General features: G+C 28.7%; 2 protein-coding genes across 2 annotated transcripts; one reads left to right on the top strand and one right to left on the bottom strand.

Moving 5' to 3' along the window:
• Positions 1 to 1,891: 1,891 nt before the first annotated feature.
• LOC135929828 (uncharacterized) lies at positions 1,892 to 24,768 on the bottom strand. The gene is made up of 3 exons (XM_065466554.1): positions 24,098 to 24,768; positions 3,457 to 3,599; positions 1,892 to 2,861 (listed from the first exon to the last, which is right to left on the bottom strand). The coding sequence occupies exons 1-3, from the start codon at positions 24,684 to 24,686 to the stop codon at positions 2,736 to 2,738; spliced, it is 858 nt and encodes a 285-aa protein (XP_065322626.1). The 5' UTR covers positions 24,687 to 24,768; the 3' UTR covers positions 1,892 to 2,735.
• LOC135930365 (uncharacterized) lies at positions 6,794 to 8,599 on the top strand. The gene is made up of 5 exons (XM_065467149.1): positions 6,794 to 6,934; positions 7,032 to 7,100; positions 7,157 to 7,243; positions 7,321 to 7,499; positions 8,428 to 8,599. The coding sequence occupies exons 1-5, from the start codon at positions 6,868 to 6,870 to the stop codon at positions 8,476 to 8,478; spliced, it is 453 nt and encodes a 150-aa protein (XP_065323221.1). The 5' UTR covers positions 6,794 to 6,867; the 3' UTR covers positions 8,479 to 8,599.
• Positions 24,769 to 26,257: the final 1,489 nt, after the last annotated feature.

The following is a 26,257-nucleotide window of genomic DNA, read 5'->3' as shown; positions in this document are numbered from 1 at the left end:
TTATACTATAATTTTTTTTCATGAGCACTGAATTATAAGAAACAATTTTATGGTTATTCATAAAAATAATAAAGATAGTAGAAAAATAAAATAATTTAAAAACAAAGTCTGGATCTGACCAAGTCAGAGGAAGTGTCTTTCCGAGTGTGACCCCAGGACCCAGATCTGTATGCGCAATGCTATACCACCAAAATATCTAATATATTATTCGTATTCAATTCGTATTTTCGAACCGAATAATTCACATCTAAAAATCGATTTTTAATCTATTTTTGAAAATATAATCGAATAATTAATATATCGAATATTCGAAAATATTTTCAAAAATAGATTAAAAATCGATTTTTAGATGTGGAAAAAAACTTTTTAAAATAAAAAATTCCGCAAAGAACATGTTTAATAATTAGGAATAATTTCAAATATTTATGAATATTCTTCAGTTTGTTAAAAGCTACTTTTAAAAGTAGCGCGCTATCCCTACCGCTTTCAAAAAAGTAGCGCACTTTACAATTTTTTTTAAAAAAAATATATTTTTTACGTATCTCTTATTTCCACAAATAAAAAATATGCGACTAAAATTTCAAATATATATAATAATTTGTATATTTTTTTTAGCGCATCTCAATAATAATAACATATTCATGTTTGTCATTTCCAAGTCTAGAGGGAAGATCAGAAAGTATAAGATACGATTAAATAATCGTTCAACACTAACGGGCAATGCTGTGAGTATTAAATTTAATATCCAGAAGCTTTCATATAAACTTTTAGCTCAAAATGTATTCTAGATACAACAGCTTTGATTCAAATTTTATTTTAAAGATTAAAGATTGGGCTACACATTTAATTAAATTTGTTTGATTTATACTTTTAAATGTTTCCTCGTTCATGCTACTAGTCATGTTTGATGATAAAACCTTCCGGCACATCTTACAATGAAATTTATACCCTGTGTTGATATTTCTTTAATTTCGCGAATTCAGGAAAATAAAATGCCATATTGCCAACATCTTCCAGGGAAATTGCTATGTTGCTATGATCGTACCAAAATTATCTTCAATATCAATCTCTATCGTCGACATTTTAAATTATTTTGAAAACTAGATTTTAATGCAGATTTTTAAATAAAAATTTAAAAATTAAAATAAATAAAATGATCATGATTTTAGAAATTTATTATAAATATATCTTAACAGTTTTTATGTGCATTTTATTATACATAATTGAAACTACTTTTTAAATTAGTAGCGAGTTACCGCTATAGTATCGCGCTAAAGCTATCGCTACTGGGAAAAGTAGCGCGAAGGCCTTATGGCAAAAAATGGTGAGAGCCATTTTTCTTTATTCCATTTAGAGAACCCAATGACCTCTTCCAGACTCTGACAATCCATCGTAACTCATACGTATCCAATTCGATCATTATTTTTATTTTAAAATTTCTTATAAACATTCATATTTCTCAACAGATGAGTGTAAATATCATTGTAACAACTAGAGACCTGCAGCAGGCTGGGTCTATTTTTAAAAAAAATTTTATTCCGTGTTAGGACTGGGTCGGTAGGACCGGGGCGGGCTTAATCTTACAAATAAATAGATAGATTTTAAAAATTCTCGCAAGAAAACAAGGCGATAATATGTTTTCTTAAAATATTAAAATAAATTTCTCTATATATAGAAATAAATTCAGGCCAAGCCGGACGGACAAATAATTTATTTCTATTTCGGGCCGGGCTTTAGGACTCACGGGCCGGGTACGAAAAATCAAGCCCGATGCAGAACACTAGTTATAACCGTAGACTGATCAACGATTAAAACCTTCCCTAATCTAATTCACGTTAAATTTTTACTTTTATTTATTTGTTTATTTTAATGATTCAAAGCATGAAAAAAAAAAGAAGAAAATATAATAAAATTATTTAAAATACACGGTACAAATATTATTTATAAAATATATTACCTTTAAAACTTTTTGCAAAATTTTTATTAGCACGAGTAAAATACGTTTTTTTTTTGGAATTTAAAATATATATATAACATTTTTATAACTATTCATTACACACTTTTAAAAAATGATATAGAAAAGTAAAAATGGTGGACGGGTCATATGACTAGCTGCAAGTGCTCTAATAATTTAATATATCTCTTACAATGGTTCTAAAGGGGACGGATTAATATTTGTAATTTAAAATAATACTAAATACAAAATAAAAATAAATTTACTATAATATAAAATCTCATAGCAGTGTCCAAAATATCGAAAATTAAATTCGCAAACTTTGGAAACTTTATAAAATGAAAAAATAAATGAATAAAGCTTATTTTAATATCATGTCCAAAATATAATTCTATAGAAATTTAGATTAAAAATTTTTTTTTTAAATTTGCTAAAGTTTTAAAACTTTCCGAATTTTAAAAAATCGTTTAGGACATAGCCTATAAAAAAACCCGTAACATTTTGAGAATATACATCGGGAAAATGGCGTTACAAATAATAACACTGTTGTAAAAATAATAGAGAGTTGATGGGGTAAATGTTTAAAAAAAATTGATATGATTACAAAATATATAAATAAATATAATAATTTTTTGAAATATAAAAAATTAATAAGAAATTTAAAAAGTTTACAAAAATTTATTCGAATAAATATAATAAACATATATAAAATATTATATAATTTTCTTCCTTAAATTCAAAAGTGTCTGATTTGAACCAAAGTATTCCTCAAAAGTAATTGTCAAAATTTGGAATTCTTAGGTGCGTAAGGTGGTTCCATTTGGATTCCGGTATAGGTGTGAGGAAAATTGGATGATTCTAGACTATTCAAAAAATTGTCGTTATCCAATGATATCTCTTCGTCGTACTGCAACAAACATAATTATAAAAATATACTGAAAATAAAATTGTTATAATTAATTTTATTTTTAAAAAAAATTCAAATAAATCCTAAATTTCAATCTTAATCTCTCCTTATGTGCCTGGAATTTCAATTTAATTTTTGATTTCTTCATAGGATTCATTGGTAGTTTTTTAGATAAATAATTTTTAAAATGAATTCCTAGGTAGTTTTTAAATAATTATATAATATTTTATGTTTAATTATTTAAATAGCCATTTTTTTTAAGGAATCTTTCAAAAATAAAGAAAAAAAATAAATTATTTACTATCTTTTAACATAAGCTTAAACTTTGAGCTAATAGAATTAAAAATGCAGGGAACATGATAGAATTAGGGTTAGGAAAAGACTTTGGAAAGTTTTATTTCTATAAGAGATTTACATTTTTTTCCACCTGAAAATGTTATTAATTTAATACTACCGACTTTTCGTACGGTTAAGAATTATATCCATGTTTCTGGAGAATTAATGATACTAAACCAATTACAATCTTTCTTTACTTTCCCATTTTATACATTGTCACTCTTTAACTATCAAACATGAATAAAATTATTGATTATACTGATTTATTGGCGGCATCTTTATCCAAGTTAGAGCGCTTCAAGGTGGAATTGCGCATGCTCGATTCTTCGCGGCTACTCTTTTTAATCAATTTTCCGTATTTCGCTTTAGATCGGTGATGGTAAAATAGGATGAAAGCGGACCCTTAAAAAAAAATAAAATATTATATTAAATATGTTTATGATTTTATCAGTTTAACCTAAATAAAACTCCAAAGATATATTGATTATTATTGTAAGGAATATGGAGCCAAAATCTTAAGATCTGGCGCCAGCGGGAAAAAATAATTTGCAGATTTCTATTTTGCCTAACCCAGAATAGAATTGCTCAATCAATGATCCAACTCCGTGGTAAGGAAGACCCCTCCCTTCTTTATAAAGTTGTTAATATTTAAGGGTAGAGAGATGGGGTTGATTTGAGACCCTGACTCAATTTAATTTTTAAAAAAAAGAAATCGTTTATTTGATTTTTACCCGGCGCATATTTTATTTAAAGTGGGAACCGATATTTAGAATATTCTAGATACATCTTTTTGGAAAATGGGATACATTTAGGAATGGAAATTTTTCCCGGAAAAAAATAATAAGAAGGTTCGTGGTTGTTAAATACATTAGGTTCAAGGAATGATTATATGGTTACTGGGGAGATAATGAATAATTAAAACTTGTCTTATTTAGGCTATCGATATTTCGGGCAACTCCCAAATTTGACCAAAAATTTGAAATCTCGATCAAATTCCCATTGACTACTACTGTATTAGAAAATGCCTATACCCATAAATTTAGAAACTGTCTAAGTCGGGCAAAAATTTCGGCCACAAAGGTGCCCAAATTAGAATAGGTTACAATGTATAATAAGATTATATGGGTCTTAAATGTAGTAATTTTTGACAAAAGATTCATGTCGTAATCTGCCTGATTTCAATTATTTTAAAAAAAATACATATATAGATGTAGTTTGAGCTAGTAATCAGCTTCGGGTTTTATTTCCCAAACCCGGCCCGACATTATTTTTCAAAAATAGACCCGAACCGACCCGGGTATGGACCAGGCCGTGATTTGCATATCTCTAGCTTGAGCTATTTATACTTATTCTTTAAATAAAGTAATTTTTGATTATGGGCCATTTACACGGGGATGCGTGCAATCGCTTAATTCTAGATATCATTTACGGTGCGTCTAAATTCGTAAAATCTACGCCCGGAAATGTGGTCCAGCTTCCGGCACACTTAGAGAACCCATAACTAGGAGTAGCGAAGAGGGCGCTAGTAAGTATGTATCTAATAAGTGGAAAATAAAGCCATCCAATATACAACTTAATATGTCTGCAATGGGCGGGTTTTTTTTTAAACTCTCCCGCCATTTGTTTTAATTGTTTTTTTTTACCCACCCGTTAAGCCCAATTAATTTTTTAAAAATATAGCCGCGTCCAGCTCATTCCGCCCGTAAATTATTTTTTTGAACCTGCAGTTAGCGGTTCCATCGTTCTTAAAAAGCCAGATTCGGGTCGGGTTTAAAAACCGATCCGGTGAAGATCATAATCACATAACATTATGTGATCTTCTAAAGATTTCGCGCTCATCTGACATCTGCCAAACCTCGATGCTCAACCATAGTTTTGAGGAATCGACCCAAATAAGGGCCTTTTTAACAACACTACACAGATCTTCTAAGCAAAGCTCCCGCAAATCATCTTTATATGGCATCCCATGGAAAAATATGAATTCTGGGCCACTTTTATGATTAACGTTCATAACTGTTATTAATTATCATGATATTAAATAAATTTATTTTGGCTAAAAGGGATAGCCATAGTAATTATATGGATAATTTCTAAATCAAAACTTTAAAAAAAAAAAGAGGCTTACATTTATTTTTAAGAAAAAAAAATATGTTCCAAAAAATAGAAAAATTGGGAAAAATTTTTCTATCTTTTGGCGAAAATAATTTTAAGAATATTCCAAAAACCATAATTTTTACTTCTAAAAAATTTTTTTTTCCAATTCAATCATCATATAACAAAATAAAATTAGGGTAACCAGGAAAAGCGCATAATGACGAATACAGGTATAACGGTTCAGGTTATAACGGTTCAGGAGTCGGGTTAAGTTCGTAAAAAATAGCGGTTCGGTTATAACCTTTAAAAACAGCTTCAAATTTTTTTTTCTCTCATATAAACGTATAGGGATAACAATCATTGTTTAAAATTTGAGTGGCATATAAAATCAAAATATTATCGGGATTCTCTCCTGTCAAATTATATCTACTAAGGGAGTATAAAAAATAAATATTTTAACCGAGAACACTTCGATAAGATTGCGTAGCGGTAGCGGGCAACGTTCAAATAGCAATATAGAAAAAAAATATAGAATTTATCGGTCATAGCTGATTATTAATCATCTGTAAAAGAGTTAAAATATCGAAAGGTTCGATCCGGTTCTCCAGTATTTTTAGAGGCTCGTTTGAGACCCGAGCGATAAAAGTTTAGAAGTTGGGTCGGGCTTGATCAATAATAACGGTTAATACCGGTTAGATTTGAATCCCAGAAATAAATGCGTGAAAAAATAATAATAGCATTGGTTAGGTGAAGAAACCGACAAAAAATATACAAGTTTATTAGAAGAATTTATAGTAAATGTAAAGGTCAAATTTTTGCAAAAATTATATCTAATATTCCCAATGACATATAATGATACCCAGACTGACGATGCATTCATGATAATGCATTTGAAAGCGTCGTTTGAATGCAAATCAGCTGGTCCCGCCATTTTGGCAACCTACATAGTAATTATTCTCATGTTAAAAAACTACTATTAAATATAACTTTGCTTCCTTATCATCCCGATGATCAGGCGATACTGGACAATCAAAATGGCGTCCACAGCTGTTTTTCACTGACGTATTACACTTTAAATGAACGCAACATCGTCAGTTTAGTAGATTTATCATAATGTCATTGCTAATTCCCTAAAAGATACTAGGTCTTTTCGCAGCCTATTAAAAATTAAAATTAAGTTGTCTTAGCAATTATTTGCGCATTTTTTTACGCGCTAAAATTTCACTTATTGCTATTGTCTGCGAATTCGTAATTTTAAAAGCAAAATTTTTTTAGTTCGAAAAAAAATGGAGAGGGGGGGGGGTGTAGGGGGATAAAGAGAAGTGAAAATATATATTATTTATTTTATTTTTTAAAAAAAATTCATTTTCATTTATAAAATTTTTGTTTTTTAAATTTCTCGGAAACCAACTCGACTAATATTTATTTTTTTTTCAACGCCGACGTCAAAGCTTTTCGTTTTTTTTCCATCATCTATATAAAAAACTTTTTTTAAATTTAAAAAAAATAAATCTTTTTTTTTTGTTATATTTCATTTTTGTTTTTCACGAAAAATTATAATTTCATTTTTTGAAAGATGTCTTTAAAATTCGTAACTTTCACTATTTTGGCATTCCTGGGAATGAAGATCGTAGCAGCTCAAAGTAAAAACGTTAATATTAAATGTAACTGTAACTAATAACTAGTTACATTAGTAACTGTGTATGATTTAAAAAATTTGAATATTTTCTTTTTGTACAGATGCTAAATGCGTATTGACCCAAAGTAATCATGCTATAAATCATGGGCAAGACCTATCCATAGCAAGCAGTAACAAAATTATCATGAAAACCTATTATTTATATATAAAATTATAAAATATTAAGTATATCCGTATGGAGAGAAAAATATTGCAAGTATCAGCAACTGCAAAGGGATTTTGAGCGCTATGATTGCCCCGTATCACCCAATGAGTAATTAGCATAATAACTTTGTTTTTAAAAAATTCTTATCAATCAAAAAATAATTGACTCGAAATTATTATTATTAGCTATAAAGTTTGGAAATCGTGACCCTATCTCTATAAAGGACCTCTTAGAAGGAAAATTTGGATCAGGTACTGGACATGCTCCAACCATATTTAATGTTACGGGAATTGGAAGATACTACAATACGCTAAAGATTGAGATGGATATAGACAACAGAAATAAGGATCCAATTACGATCGACGTAAGTATCAATTGTTTCCATTAATTGCGATTAAATTTTTCTTATTTTTTTTGTGGGATAAAAAGGAAGGGGAGGGGGGAAATAAATATATTTTGTTTTTTTGAAACTAATTTTGTACGTTATCTCTTCTAAAAAAACTGAATCTCTCGAATAAAACGGTTTTTTTAATAAAAAAATGTAATGTTAGCGGTAGGTTATAGCGTATGTAATGCGCTAAATAATGAATTTATTTGGGAGGAAAAGGAAAAATTAAAACGAAGGGGCCAATTTGCCCCCCCCCTACTTTAATACTCCATTAGCTCAGACGGGAAAAATAAATAAATAACGCGAGACAAGGAAATATGCTACAATATCTACCGATTCAAATTAAATAAAGCCTTTAACATTTTAAGCCATATGTTGAATTCTATGTGGAATAAACTGAAGATATTATAATAGTTTATTCACTGACTAATAAAAATGCAGAAATTTTAATTTCCCAATTCGGCCCACTTTTTAAGGAATCTCCAAAATACACTCTCAAATTAATTTTAAATAATTTAACTTGAAAAAAAAAACATTATTTAAATTTTTGTTATATTAAGTGTAGCTCTATGATAGCTCTTTTTGAATAAGGAGTAAAATCTTATATTTTCAAAAATCATCTTATTACCATATACCGGAAATGGATTTTTAAAAAAAAGAAAACTTCCTCTCTGGGCTCAAAATTAGGACAGCGCCGATATTTTCAAAAAAACCGATTTGATATTCTTCAAAAAAAACCGATCCGATATTTTCATACCCCCCCCCCCGGATTTTAGCCATAGCCCGTGCCGAACTGCATCAGCTTCATTGGAAGCCCCCCTTACCAAGTAGCTAATGTTAATAATTAAAAAAAAAAAATTCTTTCTGTATAAACATTTCCAATATATTTATTTAAAACATATAGGTAGGATCCTCACCTAAGGTTGTCAATCTCTCCTTCAAGAAAACCCAATGAACAGAAATTCGATGATTAATTTGTTCGATCATAATATACATTATACCAATTAACTACCAGTGATTTTTCATTTCTTATATTTATTATAGCATATTTGGAGAATTGGTATAAGGTTACAAAAAAAATTATTTGAAGGGGTTCATATCATGTTATATAGTTTGTTATACTAAATTAACCAGTAGTGATTACTTGTTCTTTGTATTATTCATTATATATATATAACATATTGAAATAATCATAAGGGTTACAAAAATAAATATACTGCTTTATAAAAAGGGGCTGATTTGGGGTACAATAAAATAAAACGCCAACGTCGTATACCCTGTTGCGTCTTATATTTCTAAACGAAAATTTGTTTAACCCCATTATATAGGCTTAGCCTCCAAATAGAATATAAAAAAAAGAAAGATAGGCTATTTTTGAATTTAGTACCACACCTACCTCGAAACAAAAACTGTTGTAAGTGAAGAATTTGTAGAGAAAAATTATAGGAACAAAGTGGCAATCAAGAATACGGAGTTTTCCGAAAGATAGGAAGATAGTACGGAGAATAAGAGAGAATGAGAATAATTTGAATAGAAAACAATATAGGGTATGGTGACCGTATAATTTTCAATTTAAACCCCAGGAAGTTTGGAAATGCTCTTAAGTATTTTTTTTTCTTCAAATTTTTACCGCATATAAAATATAATCTTTCACTAGGAAATCAGAATTTTTATTTTTTAAATTTTGTGATCTTCAAAAGATCGAATTGCTTAAAAATTTTTTTTTAGCCCCAAATAATTCTCTGAAGATTCTTTATTATAAAACTTCTTGCTAAAATTTTTGTGGGAGTCCTTCACAATATATATTTAAAAAACTAGAGGACTTAAAACTAAATGAAGTTTTTTTAAATATCAGCCTCAAATATTCTTCTTCAGAGACAGCTGTCCTTTTACTCTGTATTATGGGCTAGTATTTCGTTTTAGAAAAAAAATAAATAAAAAGTTGCCACTATGTGTTTTACAAAAGCTATAATAGAAATTCGAAAAAAAATTAATGATGAAGCGCCTGACGATTAGAGATCAAATTATAAAATAATCACTTTCAAGTCATATAGTACTAATTATAACAAGTCTCCGGTAATTCTTCCATAAAGTTTGCATCAGATATTTAATGATGATTAGTGTAACCAAGATGGCGTTTTCAGCTGATTTGCATTTGATGTACACTTTTAATGAATGAATCGTCGGTTTGGGTATTATATATGTCATTGATAAGGATAGATATTTTTTATGAAATATTAATTTTTTTGTCTCTTGGATTATTAGAATAGGTGTATAAGACCAAAGGAAATCACAAGGTAAGTTGGGATTGTGATGCACTGTCAAAGTTAGGGATTAAAAAAAATTAAATGTTAACATCCTGTTTTAGAAGGAAATGATAATTAGCTTACATTCTAATTATTTATTTATTTTTTTTTATGGGAAAGGCTAAATATAGTAAAAATTAAAGTTTATAAAAAAAATAAAAAACAGCAGATATTTCTGTTACTTTTGCTCAATTTTGCAGGACTTTTCTTCTAGACTGCTAACTTTGAATATACAAATTCAAAGATATTTCACTTAATAAAATCCTACAACCAAAGTTGTTAAATCCTAATTTAGAAAAGTGGCGCGATACTATATACTATTTTTTAAAAGTATCTTTGGCTAATTTTTATAGATAAATTTTTTTTTTTTACTTATAATAATTGCATAGTATTTAATAGATTCTAAAGCGATGAATCAGAGAAAGTAATAAATTTTAGCCTTCTTTCTAAACAATATATCAACACTAGCATTGGAGCGCAAGGACATAATCTCAAGCTTGTAAAAGTGATATAAGCATAAAAAATAAAATTGTGAAGGGAAAAAGAGCTATAAAGGCTAAACATGTAAGCTTAGGGTTATGTTATATTAACAATTAGATGCTGATTATGTAAATTATTAGTATTATAAGGCTAAATTAGATTATAAAGGTTTAAAAGACACACATACTATGTGGGGAAAGAAAAATGGATTTCATTTTTGTCCCAGTTACGTCATTTTTTTAAAGTTATTTTAAATATATTTTAGATCATCCGTCAATCAAAAGTATTGCGTATCGTTGATTGGTCGGAAAATTAAATATTAATATTTTTCCATAAAAAATTATTTAAATTTATGCGTAATTATAAAAAAAAAAATAACATTTTTTTAAAAATGGTATTTAATATTTAATAAGTAGTTAGTAAGAATTGTTAAGAAGTTAGGATTAAGTAGGGCACACGAATCCAGGAAACTCCAAAACTCTAAGGACAAATTAACAACGCAGTGCCAGCCACGTAATGCCTAGTATTTCACTCCATAAAAGATTTGAATTATATAAATTTAAAGCTCTTAATAAGAAGGTTCTAAGGAATAGCGATTTAAAAAAATTTTTTACAATCCTATTTAACCGGAAATGGATGTTAGCATGTGTAGAGTATTTACCCTAGAAATCTCAGCCAATTTCAGCCATAGACATTTTGGTATTTTTTTTTAATTTATATGAAAAATCCATACAAAATTTAATATAAATTAGAAGTAGTTCTAAAAGTTCGCGGCAAAATTGGCTGAAATTTATAGGGTAAATACTCTACGCATGCTAGAATTCATTTCCGGTTAAGTCGGATTTAAAAATCTTATTAAATGGCGCTCGGTAAAGGATTTAAAATCGAGAAATTCCGAATCCCCATCGACATGTATGATGCGTATCATTCATAATTAGTAATAAATTTGATAAAGAAAAAAAAAATATGTGAAATTAGGTAAAATGGGCAATATTAGCTTCGATTTAGATATGGCGCTCAATAAACTGAGGGAACGGAAAAATGGTAATACCGATTGTATTGACAAAGGAATCATATGAAATTGAGGTAAGATGCTGTGGCTTCCGATTGATTATTGGAATAAAATAATGAAATAATGTAGTTTTTAAAATGAAATAGAAACTGATGAAAACCAAAGGTGGTTAAAAAGATAAAGGATAATCTCGGTGATCAACCTGAATGTTTGGAAGAGATAGGTGGTTAGACTCCAGGAATTAAAGGAACTGTCAGATGTAATCAAGGTTAATATACCAGGATGAATGTAACCTTGATCAATATGAATAATAATTTAGTTTAAAGGCAGATACGTGGCAGAAATGATCCGAATGGGTAAAAAAAATTGGTTCTTCGAGGGACAGAAACTTTTGGTGTTAAGAACAGTTGTGGTTATAAGGGAACACAAAGCGGAAACGTGTATTGTAAAGATTTTTGTGTCGAATTTCCGTTTAGTAAATCTCCTAAGGTGAGAAAAATTTCCGGTATTACCATGAAACAATTTGAAGAATCAGACTTATGATGATTCGAGTTTTTTGTTTTAAAATGTAAAAAAAATCTGGACATGTGACCCTAAATTGTGCCGAGATGTCAAATAATGTCGGAATTTATATATATCCTAAAGAAAGTGAGTGATCATAATAGAAATATTTATTGTCATGATGACAAAAAGTGAAAAACGTTAAATATCATTGTAATCCGAATGAAAAGGGGGTCATATTAATTTTTAAAATGGGAAAAATATCCTATGGGCATTGCTAAAAAAGCTTCTAAATTCCGAGTAGAATGTATGCAGTAATTTAGATTCTATCTGCGAAATATTAGATATTAATCAGCCGATTAAAAATGTATGAAATTTTAAACGACGGAAAAATTGAATGAAGATTGTCAGTGTCCCGAGGGTCGATCATATGCAGTATCTTGACATGTTATTTGATATGGGTGCCTCACATTTCTATATTGTCTTAGATAAAATTCTCGTAAATATTGGCCGCCATGGCGTTACTGAAAAACAAAATATTTGTGCGAAACAATTTGATGACTCCGAAATTAATGTTTTTTTTTAGGTGAAACCAAATGAAGAGAAGAGAAGAGAAGAGAGAGAAGAGAAGAGAAGAGAAGAGAAGAGAAGAGAAGAGAAGAGAAGAGAAGAGAAGAGAAGAGAAGAGAAGAGAAGAGAAGAGAAGAGAAGAGAAGAGAAGAGAAGAGAAGAGAAGAGAAGAGAAGAGAAGAGAAGAGAAGAGAAGAGAAGAGAAGAGAACGCTGTTTTCAGCGATACTACCATAAGTTTGGATTTATGGGCGGTGGGAAAAAAATGTAGAAACAATTATGGGGTGGGATTGGATTTACTGAAAGCGGACCTCGTAATACTTATTGGGATCTTTTTTTTTCTTATCGTAGAGAGTGAATTAGTTGCTGATAATGCTGAAAGGAAAATAAGTAGACCTAAGGAAAGAGAAATGTCTAATTTATTGAATGAACATATTTTGAGTATTCAGAAAAAGTAATGATATAGCAGAGTAGCTCTAAAAATAGACATGGAAATTGATAAAGAATCAAATGATAAATTTTGAAAATCAATGAGTTAAATAAATTTAATAATGAATGCTATACCTATTTTAGTCAAAAAATATATGGGGAAAAGGAAATAGAAGATGAATTAGACTAATGGGAGAATGATGGAATCATAATTTCAATTGAATAATATGGTGAATGGGGCTTCACTACACCATTTGTTCCAATGAAAAAATTCTAATGGAAAGTTGAGGCCGTGTGCTGATTTCAGGTTACTTTAAATCCAGGAGTGATGGAAGTAAAATATCCATTGCCTAGAAGCGAGGAAATTTTGGCAAATTTAAAGGGTGAAAAATATTTCTCCAATTTGGCGTATTTACAGCTATCTTTAAAGGAATAAATTCATAAATTGTTTACGATAACGACTCCTAATGGGTTATATACCTTTTATAGGTTACCGCTTGGATTAACTGTGTCAGCGACGATTTTTCAGAGTACGATGGCATCAGGTTTTTCAGGGCCTATAAGGTGTATTTTATTATATGGATGATGTATTGATAACTGGAGTGAAACCAGAGCAGCGTAATCAGCGTCTTGAAGAAGCTTTCAAGGGAATTCGTGACAAAGGCTTGAGAACCAGCAAGGAAAAAAGTGTTCTTAATGTAACCTATAATGGGGTTGAAGCGTAACCTCTTGAAAAAATTTTTAAAAACATAATGAATCAGCCAAGTAGTAAAGCTGAAGTGCAGTTCTTTTTAGGTATGGTAAATAAATTATTATCATCGTTTTGTGGAGAATTTTGCGGAAGTGACATCTCCATTGTTATAATTTATAAAAAAAACAGTTGTTCATTTTGAGTGGAAAATTGAACAACAAAGTGTTTTATTAGAAATTACGTTGGCGGTAGATGCATCTAATAAAGGTGCGGAATGGGCTTTATTGCATCTAATTGATGGGTGAGAGAGGTCATTTTTGGTATAACCAAATGTCGTAAATATTTTATAGGTAAAAAAATTTGTAATATATAGCGATCATAAGCCATTTTATTCATTGATTCAAAGAAGGATAATCGAGAATTGATGTTATCTCCCAGATTGCAACGACGGTTGTTATTGGTGGGAAGTTTCAATGTAGAAAATTAAGATATCCTCGAGGTAAAGAAAATTGTTTGCCTGATATTTTATCCGGGTTGGGGTGGAGTGAAGAAGATTTCGGAAAGATGAGAAAGAATTGGTTTGTTCTCTTTCTCGTATGTTAAAAAGGTGGTCCTACTTGTTAGGAGGATCTTAAGCTCAATACTTTAAAAGGATAAGAAATTGAGTCAAATAAAATTATTTTTAGCGGAAAAGAAACCTTGGAAAAATAATTGTCAGAATTTGTAGAAAAATTGAGAAAGAATTGTCCGTGGTGGATGATTGCAAAATGCGGGGAAATAGGGCCGTAATTCCATTATAAATTACGGTAAAATTTTAGATTTATTAAATGCCGGACCTCAGGGTTGGGATAAAATGAGATCTTGTGCAAGTGAATATGTATGGTGGCCTGGTATGGATAATGATATTGAAAAATTTACAAGGAAATGTATTCCCTGTAAATCGTGCGCCGCTATGCCCAGTAAAGGGGTAGGCGGTAGTTGGATCGAATCAATTAGACCGTTGAATCCACGTTGATTTTTTTTTAATTTGGACGAAAAAATGATACTCTTTATTGGCTGATTCGTATTCAAAGTGGATAGAATATAATATGTGGAGGTACATATAATTATACTATACCACATAAATTGTTATTAGAAAAATTACGGGAATTATGGGCCAGATTCGGTTAATTTGATACTACCGTTTCCGATCGAGATCGAGCCTTCATAAGTGATGATTTTAAACAGTTTTGTGCTGAGTCGCAGACCCAACACATTCTTGTTCCACGGTATCATCCCAGCTCGATTGGACAAGCTGAGAGGATGGTAGCGATTGTTAAAAATTGGCTGGTTGGAAAAGATAAAGGTGAGACTTACATATCTCAGTTACATTATCCTGATTCTCGCAACCCCCATCGGAATTGTTTTTCGGTGGAAGAACAACGATTCCGTTGGATTTGTTAAAATTAAAGAGATATAATCCTGTTAGACCAAAGGGTTATCGGGAAAAAGGTAATATACTAGAAAATGTGGACGTTCGAAATTGAGCCGTATATAGCGTCCAATGATGCAACTATTGTGATTCGTGAATAATGATCATCTCGATACTAAAATTTAGTAAGAATTGTTAAAAGATTATCATCAAGAAAATTTCCAAATACTTTCTTTTCTTGAACAAATGATGATTAACTATCTTCGAAGAAGATGTCATTAATTGAATAATATATATTTGTCATTCCAGTTTAATTCCAGAATTTGATGACATCTAATTATAGCCATTATCAATGCCACGTTTTAAAGTGAAGAAAAATAGTGCGCGAGCAAGCAACAATGACAAAAGAGAATAATGTAAATAAAATTTTATTTTTAGGTTAATAATTCCCACTATTTCAAAAATTTCCTAAACAAAAGAAGAAGAAAAAAAAATAAGGCATAATGGAAATTTTTTTTAGAAGATTAACAAAGGAGAAATTGAAAATGATTAAGAAAAAATATACTTAGAAGAGTAAGACAAAAGGTTAATTTTATCAATCATTTTTCTAGCTAATCTTGATAGCTCTGATAAATCTTCCGTTTCCATGGGAGTAGACTTGCTAAACTATACAAGATTTAAATATTTAGGTCATGATGCAATGCTCTCTTCTGTAACAGCCACATCTTCCCATCTAGTTGCTGTTGTTTAATTTTGACGTGGATGCCATCTATTTCAAAGCATTCTTTAATTCAATTCTCTTTGCTTTTAGGGGAAACGGAACAAAATCAGATTTTTAAGCCACTTTCATATTATATTCTTCCGTGCAAATCAATAATCTATTTTTTCGATACATTTTTTTTTTAACCTAATTAATATTTTCCGAAGACAACATCCTTCAATTTATCGATACTTTGGTATATTAAAAATGTCGAAATTTCAGGGAGCATATTTTTTTTATATGTTTACTTGAATGATTTTAAATAACAAATATAAGTTGTAAATATTTTAACCCGCCTGCCGGTCACAATTTAAATATTTTTTAACACGCTCACCCACCCGTTCGCTAAAAAAATTTAACGCGTTCGCCAACTTAAATAGGCGGAGGTGAGAGGGTGGGCTAAAACCCCGCGGAAAAACAGACCTCTAATCAAGAGGTTCAAACACCTAGATTTTAGTTCATGTTCTGGTGACAAAGTAGTTATTGGTCTCAAGTTCGGTTTTGGTTCTCAAAATAATAACGGTGGATACTTTAACCAAATGAAATCGATCATAGTTTTTTTAAAAAAAAAAGAAGAAGATATTCATTGGGAATGTTAAAAAAAAACATTAAAAAACGAAGGGGGGGGGGGGTAAAAAACATAAAAAACGATGGGTAGGGGGCTTAAAAAAAACAAAATTGAAATACACACTTAAGCTTCATTTCATACTGTGTCCAAAATATCAAAATGTAAATTCTCCAAACTTTAGAAACTTTAGCCAAAAAAATAAAAATTAAATCTTATTTCTAGCATGTTAGTTACAGACCTGCCAAAGTGAGCGATCGCGAATTATATGGAGGCGCTCACCTTCCAAATAATTTTGCCTATTTTCACTCGAGGAAACCAACAAACCTTGTAACTCAGATATTATTCCGGAAAATTTCAGACATCTTCACTAAAAATTTAAAACTTCTGAAAGTTTAGAAACTTTTGCGAATCAATAAACTTTTAAAAATTAAAATTTCTTGAAGAATAATAGTTATAATAAATATAAATTAACAAAAAAAAAACAAAATATTGGTAAATTTACAAATCAAATAGTAATAAAAAACAAAAACAAAATTTAAAAAAAAAGTTTGTTTTTTTCCCCAAAAAAACTCGTTTTTTTTCAAAAAACCCTTAAAGTTCTTTTTCGACCAGCCAATATGAAATAAAATCACAAATTTGAAAAATAAATTCATTCCGAACCCATAAAAACCGCCAACGGATTCCCGCCAACTCATGCCTAGAACTCATCATAATATATTTACTATTTCACGAGTCGATTAATATTCCTATTCCCTAAATATAGATCTAAATCCCAGGGCTGAATTGATTATTCTAGGTAATCATGAGGATTTTGAAAATTATACCATTTTATGGCCGGCTCCCAGTCAGATAAGGTTGGGGGGGGGGGGCTGCAGGTTCTTTGATTGCAATATTATGCATTTAAAAGATAAAATATGGGGCAGGCGAAGGGGGGATATGAATTGCGTATTTAAGGATCTAGTGCAAATAGATATGTTTATTATTATTTTTTTTTGACTTTTAAATACACAATGACTTTTATAAATCAAAGTTTATCTAAACATTTTTTTTGGCTACATCAATATATGAATATTGGCAAAATAAGTTTTTTTACGAATTTAGGTACCTAAATTTTTGTTTAAAAATATTTTGGAACTCGACTATATTTATTCAGTGCCCAAGCATTTTCGTCATGTATAAATACGCGTAAGAAAGTAATCAATAAATCATTTACTTCATCCAAGACACTTATTAAAAAATTCATTTGTTTCAGAAAAATTAATTCTCATTTATGAAGATGTCCCTAAAGTATGTAACTTTGATTTTGGCATTCCTTGGATTGAAGATCATAGCAGTTCAAAGTAAACACACATATATATATATAAAAAAGGGTATTATTAAAATTTGTTAATTACAGGTCAATGCATATTGAGAGAAAATAACGTAATTAGAAATTCCTTATCCATAGCAAGCAGTAACAAAATTATCATGAAATATAGAAAAATTAAAACGTGTTATTTTATTATAAATATTAAGTGTATCAGAATGGAGCGACTAATATAGCAAGTATCAGCCACTGCAAAGGGATTTTGACTATTTTTACCAGCATAAATGCACCAATATGTAATTATCGCGATAACTAAATTTTTTCTTCTTCTTTCTTTCTTATCAATCAAAGAGATAATTAACTGGATATTATTTTTATTAGATATAAAGAGTGGAGAAGGTGACTCCATCCGTTTAAATAACCTCTTAGAAACTGGAAAAAATTTGGATTTTGGATCAGGTGCCGCTGTTCCAGCAACGGTTGTTATTTCGAACATTGATAAATTTTATAATACGCAAAAGTATGAGATTGCCATAGATAACATAAATGAAGATGTTGTTTCGATCAACGTAAGTAACACCCGTTTCTTAATAAATATATTCTGTCTTAAATTTTCTGGTATTATTTCCAAAAAAAAAACTGAAACCCTTTGAAATGAACGGTTATTTTATAAAAAAAATGTTAGCGGTCGGTTATAGCGTATGTAATGCGCCAAATAATAAATTTATTTGATTGACGGAAGAATTAAAGATTAAATTAGGAATTTTTTTTAACCATAGTTGGACAAAGGGGGCATGTTTGCTCCTTTTAATCCTCCATTAGCCCAGGCGATAAAAAATAATTTAACTAAAAAAAATGATTTAAATTTTATTATTAGCTCTACAATAGCTCCTTTAAATATGGCGTAAAATTTAATATTTAAGTAAGCTTATTGCCACATCCCGGAAATGGATTTTAAATAAGAAACTTCCTTTGAGCAAAAAATTAAATATCGAATTGACCCGATGTTATCAAAAAAACCGATCCGATATTTTCATACCTATAATCTCCTCTCCATTGACCAAGTGACAGGTACTTTACAAAAATTTCTATATTTATAAATGAACCTTCGGGAAAGTTTTTGTCACAGACAAAGGCTCTCAATTTTACCTTACACGAACCGAACTGCATCAGCTTCATTAAAAACCCCTTCCTATAGCCAATTAGAAACCCCTTCCCATAGCCAATTAAAAACCCCCTTTCCAAGCAGCCAATCTTAATAATTAAAAAAATTCATTTTTTTATCCCTTTTTATTAGATAAAATGTTTGTTTTTTTTAAATGTTTGATTCCCAATTATATAATTGTTTATTATCTTTTTAACTAATACTTTACGTGTATTTTAAATTATATGAAAAACCTATATAAAAATTATTATAAATAAGATTTAGTTCAAAAGTTCGCAGCTAAAATTCAAAATATGGGGTACTCTACCATTTAATCCGTTATTTATTGAATAGAAAATATTGAATTTTTTTAAGACATCGGTTCAAATAATGATAAATAAATATCAGTTTCGGTTATCGGATCGGTTTTGTGGTGGAATTTCGGATCGAATCGGTAAAAAATTTTTGAATCCGACACTAGTCCTAAGTGAAACCAAAAATAATTTTAGGTGCATAAAATTTATTGAAAATTTTAAATCGAAAATACCTAGAAAATTTAAAACAATCACATTTTTAAAAATAAGGATTTTTGTCGGGAGTGCACCAAAATCTCACCTAGACTAGGAATGAAGGGTGGTAAAAAATTGGGCCTCTTTTTCTAGAAATTACCTTCAAATCCCTGTCCGCCCCCTCACCCTTCTGACGCTACTGGGTCGGTTACGTCAAAGAAATTGCAAATGTACCTTCTGGTTTTAATAATTAACCTTAATATAGACACCCCACCTACTTTTCCATTATTATTAAATGTTGAGGTTTTTATATAATATTTATATTTATAAAACTTATAGGTAGGACCCTCAACCAAAGTTGTCAATCTCTCATTCAGGAAAACCTAATGAAGAGAAGCAGAAGAAGATAAAAAAAAACTTGCAAAATTTGATGACCAATTTTATTCAATCATATTATTATACATATTACCAAAATAACCGCCAGTGATTTTTTGTTCTTATATTCACTAAAACATTTTAAACTTATAAGGGTTCATTTTATATTATATATCATACCGAATTAACCAACAGTGATTATTATGTAAGAATATTCATTACAACATATTAAACTTAATTTCTTTATAGGGGATTCATTCTATATTATATATCATACCAAATTAACCAACAGTGATTATTATGTAGGAATATATTATTTATCCTAATTTATTATTAGTTGATATGATACCCATTTAAAATACATTATTTTCGAAATAAAACTCAAAAAGGTTACATTTTGAGTGAGCACTAAAACTTTCATATACGGCAAAATATTTTCCATAAACCTCTAAAAATTATGTGTATAATTTTAATTTTTTTGAAATAATTCTAAATTTAAAATCCCGGGGTTTGAAAATTCTCTGAAAGAAATAGCAAGTTTTTTATATAAATTTTATGATCTTCTAAGATTCTATAGGTTAAAATTTTTGACACCAAAAAAATTCTCTGACGAGTCTTGCTAAAATTTTTGCGGGGTTCTCGCAGGCACGGCACCTTATGTCCTTCATGAATGGATTATGTTTAAACTATTAGAGGACTAAAATCAAATGAAATTTAATATAGACTTAGATGTTCTACTTCAGAGACAGCTGTCCTTTTTCCCTGTATTCAGGGCTAGGAGTTTGACTTCGTTTTCGAAAAATCAATAAAAAGAAGTCGCCACAATGTGTAATGTAACAAAAGCTATATATAGATACATTCGAAAAATAATTTTTAATGAAGCGACTAAAAGGGTTTGAGATCAAATTATAAAACAATTACTTTCAAGTGATATACTAATTCTAGCAAGCACAGGTTCTTATAGAACAGGTTACGAGAAACAAAGGTACTTAGGGGTTAAAAATTAATAATATATTGTGCTGTGTTCCTGACTATCCGATCTCTTATATTTAAATTTGCAGGATCATCTATACTGTTCAACACTTCTATCAAATTAGAACTTAGTAAAATAATAATAATAATAATAGTAGTTACTACAAAATTAGTTATATTATTGTCAGGCGCTGTGTTTTGGAAAAAAAAATACGCGTATATATATATCTATTTGTATCGGGATAAATAATTCACGGTTCGAATTTTTCCGAAATTTATATAGGATAGTCATTTGGCACATTATATAACTGGAATATATTTCAACTCAGCTGTGAACCAGAACCCTACCGAATCCAAAACCTACTGAACAAAACCTGAGACATTTTTTTTTCCAATATTTAACGTTCGGTTTTCAATATCGATTTTTTTAAAAAATATTTAAATTTTTATTATTTTTTTTAAATAATTAAAATTAAAATATTTTAAAAAAAACATTTTATTGGTGAAATTATATAAGATATTAAAGGATAATTTTTGAAGAAGATAAAAGGTTAAAAAAAAGAAAAGTGGTTAGATTTTTTTTAAAAGTGATTGACAGTATCGGATCGGTTCACGGAACATATGTAAATAGCGGATAGGCTAAAAAATAAATAAATTCTGGAGGACAGATGAGGCCCTAATTTTCATTATCTTTTAGGTTAGATTATTGAAGTGCTTCTCGATTTCATTTTAGTTAATCATTTATAGATGAGAAGTTTATAAAAAAAATAATGGAAAATTTCGCGATTTCTTTTTTTCTCTAAATAATCGGTTTATCTTGATTTTTGCAGGTCTAGTCGTTTAGAAACCGAATATCGGCCCGGGTCGGTAACGGTTTTATATTCGGTTCTTAAAAAATGATAAAATCGAAAGGTGTTTTTTAACTTTTAAAAACCGGCTAGAACCCTTTCGCATAGGAATTTATTGGAATACATAGGGAAGTACATTATTTTTAAAAAAATAATTTTTATACCCAAAACCCTTATAATAGTGCGCACAAATTGAGAATTTCAAAGGCCGCGTAGCGAGCGCAAATAATGTATTTTAAATGGCCTCTTGCAAATTAGTAAAATTACCGTTTGGGCGTTAGCGACCATTTAAAAAAACGCAAACAGGTTTGCCACTTTTTTATTCTTCACTTTGTAATATTATATAAAAATGTAATATAAACAAACAAACAACTTACTTATAATCCTAAAAAGGAATATTTAGAAATTAAAGAAATGAGAACGCAGACGATAATATAATTTTTAAAGACAAACCTTTTTTTTAGAAACTCATTTAAAATTTTGAATCGACGGATATTAATAAAAAGGCATCGATTTAAAGAAGGGATATTAGTAAAAATTACGGCGAAACGTAAACGCTCAATTTGTGTGCCCTATAATAAAGGAACTAACGATTATTTTACGATCATTATTGCTAAAAAAATCATATACTTAATTTATAAATTATGATAAAAATTACACTATTTATTAACTACTACAATATATTCTGAAAACGGTGACTCATACTAACTAACCGACCAATCAAAATTGTTTAACTATAATAACAAAACAGTAAGGATACCCGTTTAACCGACCTCTAGAGGTTTGGTTCAGGTTTCGGTCACAAATTTTTTTAGCTGTTCATGTTCTATTTGATCGATAATAACGGGTAATACCGGTTTAAATATTAGAGTTGCGCCCCTGGTCTATCTATCACAATGAAAATGTAGACTATTTGCATATATAATTCCAAAATGACGCATAAAGGAGTGCTCAATTATTTGAAAAACATAAAATAAAATAAAAACAAATTTAATATCTAAAAAAACTTTACAAAGCGTATTTTAGATTTAATTAAAGATGGTAAATCATCTGAGTAACTCCATTACTAATCACTCCATAGATTAGGACTGCCATTTAAAAATGGATGACACTTAGTTATGAAGGTTAAATAGACGAAATCTAAATCGAGAGTTATGGGCCTTCAAAGTCCAGATAAGGGCGCCATCTTAGTTTTATTAATCTCAAATTATTACCAGATAAATATTTAGCTCAAGGTCACGAATTATATATCATTTTTGCATCCCTTAAGAAAATACCAAAATTATTTACAAAATTTTTTAAATACCCAGTCTACTATTGATTGGATGTGGATCCCGAGAATATATATTGAAAGATGGGAAAATGTTTATTAAAATACTTATCTAAAACGAATTTCAATTCATTTGAAAGAAAGAAAAATAATTATTAAAATTGTTTTCTTCTAAAAACAATTTCACTGTCACAATAATGTTAGCTTGAATTTTTTTAAAATCAATATGACTTTTTTAAAAAAAAATGTAGCGCGCTAAAGCTACCGCTACCGAGAAAGTAAGGCATGGTTGCCGATACTGTAAAAAGTAGCGCGCTACTTTAACAACACTGCCATTTAGCTTCTTATTCATATTCAATTTTTATGAACGAATTGTATTCGTAACTTATCGAAAAAGAATAATAAAGAATCAAATACAAATAATTTACTATTCGATTTCGAATAGGAGTAGTGAGTGTCATTCATTATTTTTTCAAAAAAAATATATAAATTTAAGCGTTTCCGCTCTACGATATTCAAATAACGAATTTCAATTGTTTCAAATATCATCGTCCATATCGATCAATAAATGTCGAAGATTAGTAGGGGTGTGCTAGGCCTGGCCCGGATTTATTTTTAATTTTTATAGCTTATAATGGTTATTTAAAATATTTGGGATTAAATAAGGACCAGACGGGGTATATTTTATAAACAATTTAGGGTAGGGCCTACAGGTCTCTGATAAATGTCTTAATTTTGCTCTATAAAAAATAAAATTAGCTTAACTTGTACCCCAAATTGTAGACATTATTTAATGGTTATTTATGTCATTATTGAGAAACTAATAGAATTTCATAAATGTATTGTTATGAAATATTTTGCTGATAAAGCATGATAATAGTGATACAATTCTCACCCAATTATAGGTGTAGCCTAGAGGGAGTGAAAAATTTCTTTTGCCAAATCTAGGTTTTTATAAAATTCACTCCCGTTACGCTCCCCTTGACTAATTTTCACAAAAGATGAATACAAAAACAATGATGTTATCATCATTTATAAACAATAATGTTATCATCGTTTATAAACAATAATTTAATATACAAAATAATTATAAATATATTGACTATAATTAAAATAAATTTTAACAAAAGAAATGTGTATACAACCATTATTTAATAAAAAATATATCCTAGGCAAAGATATGCATAAAGCTCATAATAAACAAAAGAAATAAGAGTTAAACTCATAGATTAAGAACTTAATTTGTTTTTAAGATTTAAGGATTTAAATCTTGCTAAATTATAACACTGAAATTAATGTTAAATCAAATAACTTATATCAACATTATATTAATTTAAAATTAAATCATATTTAAATTCCCACTCATAATATTTTTTTTTAAAAAAAAAAAAACTAAATTGATGTTAAATATTATTAAAATAACCTAATGATATGAAAACAAAGGTCAAGCCAAATATTAAGCCAAATATTTTTTTCCTAGAAAATTTGTCATTAAATTTCCAAATATATCTACTACATAATGGCTTAGAGAAATAAAATCCTTTGAAATACTGAGAGTTTTTGTATGGAATGTTTGAAGAAGTATTAAATATATGAGTATTTTCAATATCATCCTCTACTAAGGTATAATTCTCACTTTGAAACCAATCACAAAATACATTTCTATTATTATATTGGATAGTTTGATCAGGAATGAAAAGAGTATTGTTATTAATTGTTTTTGCATTATTTTCAGAATAGTTGCTAGACAGAGAATAATTATTCTCAAAATTTTCGTAAGGAATATTTTCATGCAAGCGAATTAATGGTGTTGATGATAAAGGTGATTTGATCGGTTTATTAATGAGAAAATAAAAGGGATGATTTGATGGAATGTTAAAACTGGTTTGCATTTTTATGATAGGAGTGGCAGTTATACTAATTGGAAAATTTTGATATAGATTTGTACTAATTACATTAGAATTATTTGTTGAATTACCTACATAGTAAATATCACTTTCATTTTCACGCATATTGTATGATGCATTCTCACCAACCTCTCTAAATAATTTTAATGCATCTTCAGATTCACATTTCAGAATCTCAGTAAAAACATATTCTAAATAAAAAAATAAGATAATTTAATTTTGATAAATATTAATTTAATTATACCTAATAAAATTATCCAATGATTAGTGAATAGGCATTTCATGAATTTATTTGTTACATACCCTGTACTATGTTTGATTTAAAAAATTTCACCTGAATGAAGGCGTGCAATTTATTTTTAAAGGTGAAAATATATGAGTAATACATCATTACCTAGCCTTGAATCGTTTTGGTTTTATGTTTGATGAAAATATTAGATATAGTTATCCTTACATAGAAACAAATAAAATATAAATATATTCTTCAATAAGGAAACCTCAATGGTTTGGGGAAAAAATAATTATATTATTTTCTAAGTTTCTCTCATAGGCGTAGGCAGGATTTTGATGATTGGGGGAGGGAGTAATATGCAATTAGTTAGATTTCCTCGTAAATAATTTATTGTATATCCCTTTACTTTTTATGAACAAGTTTTTTTCATTAATTTTCTAAAATTTGAATTATAGTCATTAAAAAATTACTAATTACTAAAGTTTTTTCTTTTGACATTTATAGTGACATAACTTTTCCTTAAAATCAAAAACAGAAATACCCTATTACTTATTTTTTAATAGATACCATCATATATGAAGAATAACTAAGATAATGATTTTTGCTTAATTTTTTAATGCTCATTTACTCTATATATTTTAGAAAATAAAAATAATATTTTATGAATCTTTAATGAATATATCATATCAAGGTTAAGATATTAATATTTTTGATACATCCCCATTGATCCCAACACTCCATCTATTAATGCGCAAGATAAATATTTTTAAAAAGGGTAAAAAATGATTTGTTATATTCAGAATTGGGCAAATTTTCAGAAAATTGTATTCGGATACAGATACTTTATAAAATTTTGTATTAAGATACAAGATACTAGATACTTTAGAAAAATTTCAATAAGATATAAGATACTTGTATTTTTTTAAAAAAAAGTATCTAAGATTCAAGATACTTGTATTTTTTAAAAAAAAAGTATCTAAGATACAAGATACTTTTTTAAAAAACTTTAAATAGTCAAAATCAAAATGTATAAAGCTTTATTTTCTTATCTATAATATAAATTTATAAAAAAATATTTAAAATAAATTGTAGAAAATAACAAATTTATTATAAAAGATAATGCGATATTCCATTTAATAATTATATAATTAGTAAATAATAATAATCAGCATTATTTTTTAATATTATTAATTTTTCAAATGATTTATCGTTCTATCTTTGACGATTTGGTCTATTAACCATATTAGCAAAGCTAAATAATCTTTCAACGGGGGCTGAGGAGGGTAATATTGTGTTATATTTAATAAATTTTTTTTTATATATTTATAACTATTTAACATATTTATACTCCACCTGTCATCTTTCATATAATTTAGGACCTCAATTTCAATATCATTTATTGAATTATTAGAATTGGATGTGGTACTTTTAAGGCAAAAGTAAT

Source organism: Gordionus sp. m RMFG-2023, chromosome 5, assembly GCF_954871325.1.
Source record: "Gordionus sp. m RMFG-2023 chromosome 5, tfGorSpeb1-WG-v2, whole genome shotgun sequence".
In the NCBI taxonomy this organism is placed as follows: domain Eukaryota; kingdom Metazoa; phylum Nematomorpha; class Gordioida; order Chordodea; family Parachordodidae; genus Gordionus; species Gordionus sp. m RMFG-2023.
The sequence above is the reverse complement of the archived record's forward strand: the minus strand, read 5'-3'. Positions and strand labels throughout refer to the sequence as shown.

Bases quoted from the DNA above. Each gene is read 5' to 3' on its own strand.
- LOC135929828 (XM_065466554.1), bottom strand. From the start codon at position 24,686: ATGCGTGAAAATGAAAGTGATATTTACTATGTAGGTAATTCAACAAAT. The intron at 3,600-24,097 runs GTTATTTTAATA...TTTTTTTTTAAG, and splicing joins CTTTGTTTTCATATCATTAG to GGTCCGCTTTCATCCTATTT. The intron at 2,862-3,456 runs GTATAATCAATA...TGTTTGTTGCAG, and splicing joins AAGATGCCGCCAATAAATCA to TACGACGAAGAGATATCATT.
- LOC135930365 (XM_065467149.1), top strand. From the start codon at position 6,868: ATGTCTTTAAAATTCGTAACTTTCACTATTTTGGCATTCCTGGGAATG. The intron at 6,935-7,031 runs GTAAAAACGTTA...CTTTTTGTACAG, and splicing joins GAAGATCGTAGCAGCTCAAA to ATGCTAAATGCGTATTGACC. The intron at 7,244-7,320 runs GTAATTAGCATA...TATTATTATTAG, and splicing joins TGCCCCGTATCACCCAATGA to CTATAAAGTTTGGAAATCGT.